Below are 10000 nucleotides of genomic sequence, written 5' to 3'. Positions count from 1 at the left end.
TGTGCGCCTCTCTAATAAAAGAATCCTGAGCCGCTGCTGTAAGAAGGTGAACGGCATGTGCAGTTAATTAGACTTAACGAAACCCTATCTGAAATAAAAGGTCAAATTTACTGAATTTCAAAGGAATCTGGCTGGTGGGTGGTGGGTGGTGTATGTATGTGTGTGTGTGTGTGTGTGTGTGTGTGTGTGTGTGTCAGGCTACCATTATGTAGTCTTCCCTTTCTCTCTCAACTGTGTGAGACTGTGTGTGTGTGTGTGTGTGTGTGTGTGCCTGTCTCACTCACTGCCAAGTGTCCTGCTGAGTGGATCCCCACGATCTGTCTGCTTTCCAGATTTATTCGATTAATTCCTTGTTAAATCGAACCAGGACACACGAGATGCACATCTGCTGAGCATAAATCAATAACCCCATTACGATTTGTGACAAATTATCAAGTCAAGATTTTATGATGTTAAACTGCCCTCAAAATCAAAATCGGCACATCAGACCTTTATTTTTAATTTTTATTTTTTTTAAATTTGTCCCTTAGTGTTGTGGACTGCACCAGTATGACAGTCAAATCTAGTTTTTAATTTTATACTTTGTCACTTTTGGGAAAATGATTTAAATCATTTGATGACTCATCCTGTACTAGTCCCATGTTCCTCCAATTAAATGCTCTCTAGAATGTAAATGTCCCACCCCCAGAGGTGTGTCTTGCTCTTCAGTAGCAGTTAGGGCAGTGGTGGTTTGGTGGTTAAGGCTCTGGATTATTGATCAGAAGATTGGTGGTTCAAGCCCCAGAGCTACCAAGCTGTCACTGTTGGGCCCTTGAGCAAGGCCCTTAACTCTCTCTGCTCCAGGGGTGCTGCATCATGGCTGACCCTGCACTTTGACCCCAACTTCTGAACATGTGAAGAAAAGAATTTCACTGTGTATATGTGATCAGTAAAGACTCATTAACATTAAACATAATTTGCCGGCGTTTTCCCACACACACACTATCCACTTTTCCGACCATCGCTTGGAGGAGGATATACAGTATGGTTGGAATTTACTCATTTGGAAGAAGGTGGAGTTTTCGGGCGGAGTGTTTTACAAACATGGTGCCGTACAATGCCGGAATGACTTAGGAGAATTATACACTGTTAGTGCGTCTCCATCAGTGACCGTCAGAAATATCATGTTATCTACCGCTCAGATGTGTCAGGTGTTTCCCGGTGACGACCGACACCTTCATGGTTGACCGTGGTTACGGCTCCATGGTTACGGCTCTCCGACACCTTCATGGTTGACCGTGGTTACGGCTGCATGGTTACGGCTCTCCGACGCCTTCAAGGTTGACCTCGACTCAAAAGTGTATGCCATAAACTCCAAAAACACACGGCATCTCGTCATCCAGGATATCGTCCAGGTTATATTGAAGGCAGCAGCGAGGAATCCTCCACAGCTGGAAAAAAAGATTGGGCGGGGATGTGGCATATCTTGAACACGCCTCACGTTGACTTCCTGTTTCGACAGGAAATACGTCAACGTACGGATTCAGAACGTGCTCTGGAGTCGTTTCACGAGGACTTTAAAGAAAGTCTCTCACACAAAATATTCCCCAAATGTCATATATATCCTTCTAACTATATCATAAAGCTAAATCTATATCTCGTTTTTAAATGAATGATTAAAAAAACAAAAAAACAAAAAACAAATAGTGGTTAGTATTTACAAATTTCAACTAAAAATAGCTCCACTGATCGACTACATTTGGAATAAAAAAAAAGGTAAAATGGTGTAAACTTTTCCTTTAGAAACAATGACATACTTTAATTCAACCACAGAACGACGACCTGAGTGTGTGATTAGTGCAAAATTTCACTGTTCAAACGGCAAAGTTCCTAAATTCCCTTTTATGTATATACACAAAAGCCTTTTAAAGTGTCTGCGTCGAAAAACTAATCTTTGTACAACAAACAAAATCCTTGATTTCGCACATTTTAGTATCGATTTGTTGCTACTGCTGTAAACGGACGACGTATTCCGGCATTTTCATACTTTTTTTTTTTGCGACATGCCGTAAAGCGCGTAGTTCAAGATGGCAGCTCTGGTCCATATACATTTGTAATACTTCGTCGGAAAAAAGCCGTTGATATTTTTTCTTGTGAAGCCTTTTTGAGTGGACTAACGACAGGGAATTAAAGCGGAAGTGTTGTTTAATGACGGGAGACGGTTTTGGGCTGAAGATAAGATGTGTTTCATTTAATAAGAAGGTGACATTGAGAGTAACGGTTGCATGCGAGCTTTTACATGCATTAATTTATTTCGCACCCGTATTCAGACAAGTCGTGGCAGGATTGGTTAATATTGGCGCGCTTTCTGCACTGCGATTAGTTAGAAGTGCATGCTTAGAGAAACTAGCCAATCCCAGAGCAGGAGGCGGGATTTAACGGAAAGCGGGTGTGTACAAAGTGGCAGTCTGTGGTGGTGAACTGACAGTAGTGACTGAAATCGCGATAACTTGGTGCCATAAATGTTTCATGAGGCAAGGAGAGAGAAACTGAGTCAGAGGAAAAAGAACAGAATGACAGAAAAAGAGGACACGAAGAAAGACACATAGAGAAAGGAATAGAGAGAGAGAGAGAGATGAAAGGAGGAGAGAAAAGAGAACAGTAAAAGAAGAAAGGAGCTGGGAAAAGGAGCGAGAGAAAGAATGAGTCAGAGAATAAATAGATAACAGGAAAAGAGACAGTGAAAAGGGGAAAAAAGATTAAAGCACAAAAATATACTAAATAAAAAGAAAGAAAGAAGATAAGAGAAAAAGATGAAGAAAAATTTAAAGGGAAGAAACAAAACGAATAATAGGGGTAAAAACCGCAAGTGCAAAAAGAAGAGAAACGGAAGACAGGATTAAAGCACTGAGGAGAAATGATAGGCAGATCTGAAAAGAAAGGAAGACGGACGGAGAGAAGAAACGGAAAGTTAGAAAACGGTAGCGAGGAAGAACAAATTACAGCAAGGTCAAAAAGAAGAAAGAGGACTGAAGCACTAAGGAGAAAAACCAGATAGAAAAGAAATGGAAAAGAAGGATGGAGAGGGGAAAAATAACTGCAGGTGCAAAAAGAAGACAGGATTAAACCACAGGAGGAAAAAAAAGAGGCAGAAACGAAAGAAAGACGGATGGAGAAAGAGGAAGAAAAAAAAACAGAAAGAGATGAGATGAGAGAAAGTAAGAAAGATGGCGGAGAGAAACAGCAAATTACAGCAAGTGCGAAAAGAAGAGGAAAGAAAGAGGACCGGAGTGCGGGGAGGAAAAAGAATGCCGGAGGAAGGGAAAGAGAAACGGAGATAAAGGGAAAGTCAGGCGTGTGTAAAACGTGTCGAAAGCTGATTAATCTGATTGTTTTGTTCTTCTCTCTCCAGGTTCTTCAGGATGGCCGTGCGTTCCCGTCTCGCTCTCCTCACTTCTCTGGGTTCTCCGAGGCGAGGACGGAGGAGCTTGAGTCTGTTCTCCGGTCCGTCTCCGTCCGGATGGAGTAAAGTCGTGTCGGATGCGGAGAAGATCGTGGGATATCCGACGTCCTTCATGAGTCTGCGCTGCCTGCTCAGTGACGAGCTCAGCAACGTCGCCATGCACGTCAGGAAACTGGTGGGGACCAAACACCCGCTGCTCAACACCGCCAGGTACACACACACACACACACACACACACACTCACACGTTACAGTCACCGGCCAAACACCTACAACTGACTGGAACCAGTGTGTCACTCTAGTGGGGGGGAAAGTATTGGCACCCCTCTCCCTCATTGATTGCTGAGCAGATACGGTTCATATATATATATATATAGAGAGAGAGAGAGAGAGAGAGAGTGTGTGTTAATCATCCCCTATCCTTCACCAGGGTCAGCTTCTGATGTTTATGATGTGACACTATATATATATATATATATATATATATATATATATATATATATATATATATATATAGCGATCTGATAATCATGACCTCGTTACTGTGAGCGATCGTTAGACCTGCGAAACAGGTGAGTGAAGGAAACACGGTGCTTTTAAGGAGCCGAGAGAAAGGATCGAGGATTAAATCAGCTCCGTTTACAGATCCGGGAATGAAAGAAATGACGGAGAATGGGAAAAGTAGGGTTAAGTGAGAACGTGGCACCGGCGATACGGAGAAAGGGAGAGAAAAAGGAAGCGAGGGAGAAAAGGTGGACGCGCTGAAGGAAAACTAGGAGTGATCGAAACGGAAAAACAGACTGATGTACGAAAGAAGGGAAAATGAAGGAGAGAACTAATAAATAATATCAGGAAAAAGGAGAAAGAGGGGCATTACGGTGTGCGGGCGCGTTCAAAGTGATAAGTCGCTTTGTCGTTTGTCTCTTGTGGGCGTGGCCTGTTGTTGTTTTTAGTTCTAATGAGGAATGGTAGTAGCAGTAAGCGGGGACTGATCTACGTGTATAGCTTTTAAAGGAAATTAGTTGAAATAAATACAAACGAATGAACACGTCAGTCAGCGTGAAACGTGGTGTTTGTTGTTTTACGTTACACGTGAGGATCGTATTCGCTCCCAGAGGCACCGACGGTCTTCGCCGCTCTCTTCCAAGCTGGAATTTTCTCCATTAGCCCTAGCATTTACATTTCGTTTGTCCGTTAACTCCGAGCTCTCTCCAAACTTAAATCCCAGCAGACGCGATCGTCGTTTCGCCGAGGTTACAGACGTTTCGTCACGTTCTTCGCTCCTCCGCGTCTCCTCCCTGTAACGAGGCGAGACCCGACTCGGCTGCCTCCCGTGGCCGCGGCCGGCGCTTCCCCTGGCTTTCTGCAGGCTACGCCGGAGATTGACAGATTCGCCGCGCTAATGAGCTGCAGAAAGGGTAACGGAGAAAGGGGAAAAGTTCAGCGGATCTGATCCGTGGTGTAACGAGCGCTCCGAGTCCATCTCGGCATCTGGAACGTCAGAGCCGCGGTGTGAGGAGCAGATCACTGGGTTCAGTGCGGATCTGATCAGTTTATCAGAACAACGTACAGACCTGCACGTTATCTTACTGACTGTGCTTTGGATAAGCCGCTGAATTCCACCGGGAAGTGATGCATGTTAGAGCTGCAGCAATAATAATCAGTAATAACAGGGAGTTTAAAGACGTGTCCTGTACACGTTTATCAGATTTACACCCACCGGGGAACAACTGCGAACTGCTCTCCGTGCCATGAAATTACTCTCCTTACCGTTCTTCTCTCATTTCCCTTCCTTCCTTTCTTCTCATCTCCATTCTTTTTTCATATTCCCTTTCCTTTCTTTACTTTTCCTTTCCTTCATTTCCCTGTGCTTTCCGTTCTTTCCTTTTTCCCCTTTCCTTTCTCTTCCTTTCCATTTTTTCCTTTTTTCCCTTTCCTTTCCTTTCTCTTCTTTTTCTTTCTTTCCCTTTCCATTCATTTCTTTCCTTTTCCTTTCCTTCCCTTTCCTTCACTTCCTGTACTTTCCTTTCTTTCTTTTCCTTTCTTTCACTTCCCTGTCTCTATTTCTTTTGTTCACTTCCCTTACCTTTCCTTCACTTCCCTTTCCTTCGCTTCCCTTTCCTTCCTTTCCATTCCTTTAATTTCCTTTCCTTCCCTTTCCTTCACTTCCCTTTCCTTCCTTTCCTTTCCTTTAATTTCCTTTCCTTACCATTCCTTCACTTCCCTTTCCTTCACTTCCCTTTCCTTCACTTCCCTTTCCTTCGCTTCCCTTTCCTTCCTTTCCTTTCCTTTAATTTCCTTTCCTTACCATTCCTTCACTTCCCTTTCCTTCACTTCCCTTTCCATTTCCTTTCTTTTCCTTTCTCTTCATTTTCTTCCCTTCCCTTACTTTTCCTTCACTTCCCTTTCCTTCACTTCCCTTTCCTTCACTTCCCTTTCCTTCCTCTCCTTTCCTTCACTTCCCTTTCCTTCACTTCCCTTTCCATTTCCTTTCTTTTCCTTTCTCTTCATTTTCTTTCCTTCACTTCCCTTCCCTTACTTTTCCTTCACTTCCCTATCCTTCACTTCCATTTCCTTCCTTTCCTTTCTCTTCCCTTCTCTTTCTTTCCTTTCCTTCCATGACCTTTCCTCCACTTCCCTATCCTTCACTTCCCTTTCCTTCCCTTTCCTTTCCTTCCCTTCCTTCATCTCCTATATTGTCCTTTACTCCCCTCTCCTTTCCTTTTTTTCCTCTTTCCTTTTCCCTGTTTTGTCCTTCCTCGCTTGATTGACCTTTCCTTCTTTCTTTTTTATTCTTCCGACATTCCTTTCCTCAGTAAACGTTTTCACTAGGTAGAATCGAGTGCAGTCGAACACACGTCTGATCCCCATCCCGTACCAACACCGTGTAAAATATTCACTAACAGGTCCGTCACGACGCCGCTTCCGGAACCCGTTTCCCGCCGCCTCATTTCCCTTTCCGGTGTGGAAACGGCGCCTCGAGAAGAAAAGAGTGAAGGACTTTCCCAAACTGTCTCTTCGTCCTTTTATCCGGCGAGGAACGGACGAACACGAGTCCGAGGACGGAAAACCGAGACACCGACGTCTGCCGTCGTGGGTATTTATGTGACTGGCGCTTCTTGGGCAAGGAGACATGGAGCGAAAGAGGAGAAGGCAGGGTCCCCTCCCTCCTTCCATCCATCCACCCTCTATCCCTCCATCCCTCCATCCTCGACACCCAAATGGATTGTCATATCAGATTTAGGTGTATAGGTTATTACACCCTTGGGCTCCGGTTTCCAGTCCTGTCGTCTGGATCGGCCAGATTGGGTTCCAGTTATTTCTCTCCCTCCGTCCCTCCCTCCCTCTCTCCCTCCCTCCCTCCTAAAGTAATCCTGTCTTTCCCTCTAACTTTCACTCTCCGTGTCATTTAGACAGTTTCAGTGGCCACCAAAGACGAAGCGTCTCCCTGAAAAAGTAACACGGGTGCTTTTGAATATTCTGACGGCGAGACGACGCCTTCGACGGACCGCCCACCCGACCGATATTTGTGCTTCTTTCAAAGGGTCGGCCTTCGGAGGTTTTTGAAATCGCCCTGCGCGGAATATTTTCTGAAAGGGAAATCGTACGTCGTATGGTTCCGCATAGAACCCTTGCGATGACGGAGCCTTTCGAAGTGGAGGTTGTTGCCCAGCGGACCGTCCGGAAGGCAGCAGGAAGACGTTCGTCTTCTTCAAACTAGTCTCACGATCCAGACGTCCAGCGTCCACTCACAAATCCTTTTAATCGGTTTAATCACCGCAGTCGGTAAAGAGCCTCATTCTCTCACAGGAAGTCGTGATCCTTTACGTCGCTGTCCATCCGGTGACCGATATCTTACTCACAAAGCTCCTCGAGGTGTCTGCGTTCCTGTCAGAGCCCGTCAGGTCGCTTCAGAACCTTCAGCGTTCATCCATCCAGGGGTACTCGGAGCGAAGCACGGGGGGGCGGGGGGGTCCTTTTTTAAATCATAACCCGCTTTATCAAAGGTGTTCTATTTAGGGGTCCAAGCACCAAAGTATCTAAAGGAAATCTACGGCTCCAAAAAATACTGTTTGAACTAGATCCATACTGAGGGGGGTTGAGGGGGTTGTGGGGGGTTGAGGTGGTTTGAGGGGGGTTGTGGGGGGTTGAGGGGGGTTGTGGGGGTTTGAGGGGGGTTGAAGGGGTTTGAGGGGGGTTGAGGTGGTTTGAGGGGGGTTGAAGGGGTTTGAGGGGGGTTGAGGTGGTTTGAGGGGGGTTGAAGGGGTTTGTGGGGGGTTGAGGTGGTTTGTGGGGGGTTGTGGGGGTTTGAGGGGGGTTGTGGGGGGTTGAGGGGGGTTGTGGGGGTTTGAGGTGGTTTGTGGGGGTTGTGGGGGGTTGTGGGGGTTTGAGGGGGGTTGAGGTGGTTTGAGGGGGGTTGAAGGGGTTTGAGGGGGGTTGAGGTGGTTTGTGGGGGGTTGTGGGGGGTTGAGGGGGTTTGTGGGGGGTTGTGGGGGGTTGAGGGGGTTTGTGGGGGGTTGTGGGGGTTTGAGGGGGGTTGTGGGGGTTTGAGTGGGGTTGAGGGGGGTTGTGGGGGTTTGAGTGGGGTTGTGGGGGGTTGAGGGGGGTTGAGGTGGTTTGTGGGGGTTGTGGGGGTTTGAGGGGGGTTGTGGGGGTTTGAGGGGGTTTGAGGGGGTTTGAGGGGGTTGTGGGGGTTGTGGGGGGTTGAGGGGGGTTGTGGGGGTTTGTGGGCCACGGCTCTAGCTTTCTCCAGAGGGTCTTCTAACTTTATTATCTATAGAAGTGGCCAAGAATCGCCTACTGTGACAGGAAGACGTCGCTTAACCGACACGTCACGTCAGAATCCGATCAGATCACACACCAGATTTGCGTTGTTTTTTTTATTCTACAAGACCAGCGCCTGAGACCGAGACAAGTCCGAGTACAAATGAGGAAAAAAAGTCCAGGTCCGTACAGGAGACGCCTGGAGACCGGACGCGGGTCCTCCAGCCCTGGCTCCAGAATACATCCAGCAGGCACGTGGACGTCATAATAACGTTATTATTATAATAATTACAGCGTTTCGGTGGCCCGTCGTTCACGTCTACGCACGTATTCGGACGTTATTTTCATTATTATCGGACATTATCGTGTATTTTCAGCGTATCGCACATTCTGACGACTAAAACCTGATATCAGCTCGGTCTTAAACGCATCCTCACTGTTTCCTGAGTAACCCGGCTTCCTCCACGTGTCTGTCAGTCACGTCACGGCGCGGTGAATCATCGCGATTAACCTGCGCTGAGGTACGGACGAGACGCGGGTTGACGGATGACGGATTAATCCGCTTGTAACGGTGCGACAAACGATCTCTTCCTCCAGAAAGGAGGAGGGGGAGGGGAGGAGGGGGAGGAGCCTCGGCGCTCGCCGCTGTCCCGCTCCATGCTGGATTCTGACCACAATAAACACCAGAGACGTGTTTTCATTTCATTCCTTCTATCATTCGTTCAGCTCTCTTTCTTCTTTTCAAGCTCCACCCGTCTTTTCTCCCCCGCTTTCATTTTCTTCCTTTCCTTTCTTACTCCACTTAGTTTTATTCTTCCTGCTTTTCCTCGCTTTCCTTCCTTTATTTCTTCATTCTTCCTCATATCCTCCCTTCCTCCCTTCCTCCGAGCTTACTTCCTTATTGAAAATGTTTATTTTTCTTCGTATTTCTCCTCCCCTTTCTTTTATTCTTTCCCCTTCCTTCCTTCTTTCTTCTTTCATCTTCTCCTCCTTCTGATCTTCTTTCATTTTTTACACTTTTCTTCGTTACTCCATTCCCTTTTGCCTTTCTTTCTTTTTTCCTTTCTTTCCTTTTCTTTCTGTTTCTTCATATGATCTCAGATTTTTCTTTCCTTTCCTCTTCCTTCCTTCTTTCTTTCCTCCATCCCTTTGATCTTACTTCATTATGAACAACTGTCATATTTCTCCTTCCCTTTATTATTTTTAAAAAAAATATCTTTCCCTTCATTCCTTCATCTTCTCCTCCTTCTGATATTCTTTCCTTTTTATGCTTACTTCTTCCTATTACTCCTCCTTCCTCTCTTTCCTTTCTTTTCCCTTTCGTCCCCTCCCTTTCATCATTATTACTCCTTTTCCTTTCCACTTCTATATCTATCATTTCATTTTCCTTCCTTTTTTTGAATTCTTCACTTAATTGACACATCCCTCTCTCCTTTTTTTTTACTTCACATTTGTCTTCACTCGCTTCCTTCTTTCCGTTTACATTCCCCTTGTCCTTTCCGTACATTTCATCTGTCCTTCTTTCTTTCATTCCATCGCTTTCTTTATCACTTCATTATATCCATGTTATTACAGCGCGTCAGTTCTCTCTTCCATTTTTCCCCTCTTTTTCTTCCCTCACATTTCTTTCCTCGCTCTTGTTCTCTCTCTCTCTCTCTCTCTCTTTCGCTCTCTCTCCATGATGAAGGTTAAGCGGGTCGTAAGGAGGCGTGTCATTCGAGCTGTGTGTCTTAGGAGGCGTGTCCAGCTGTCATCTTGTCTCCGTTGCCACGGCGCTAATTCATGACGAGCAGCA

At 45.9% G+C, this 10000-nt stretch overlaps 1 protein-coding gene across 3 annotated transcripts in view; it reads left to right on the top strand.

The window, feature by feature from the left end:
- Positions 1–2036: 2036 nt before the first annotated feature.
- pdss2 (prenyl (decaprenyl) diphosphate synthase, subunit 2) overlaps positions 2037–10000 on the top strand; it is a 34453-nt gene continuing 26489 nt past the window's right edge. The window contains exons 1-2 of one of the 3 annotated variants that reach the window (XM_053679313.1): positions 2039–2241; positions 3392–3652. In XM_053679313.1, the coding sequence (XP_053535288.1) occupies positions 3402–3652 (251 nt within the window). In that variant the 5' untranslated portion in view covers positions 2039–2241; positions 3392–3401. Of the gene's footprint in view, positions 3653–10000 lie in introns of all 3 variants that reach the window. The other 2 variants (XM_017464101.3, XM_053679310.1) reach the window with 2 other exon arrangements.

This window comes from Ictalurus punctatus, chromosome 3 (assembly GCF_001660625.3).
Source record: "Ictalurus punctatus breed USDA103 chromosome 3, Coco_2.0, whole genome shotgun sequence".
In the NCBI taxonomy this organism is placed as follows: domain Eukaryota; kingdom Metazoa; phylum Chordata; class Actinopteri; order Siluriformes; family Ictaluridae; genus Ictalurus; species Ictalurus punctatus.
Note: the sequence above shows the minus strand (reverse complement) of the source record. Positions and strands in the feature narration are given on the sequence as shown.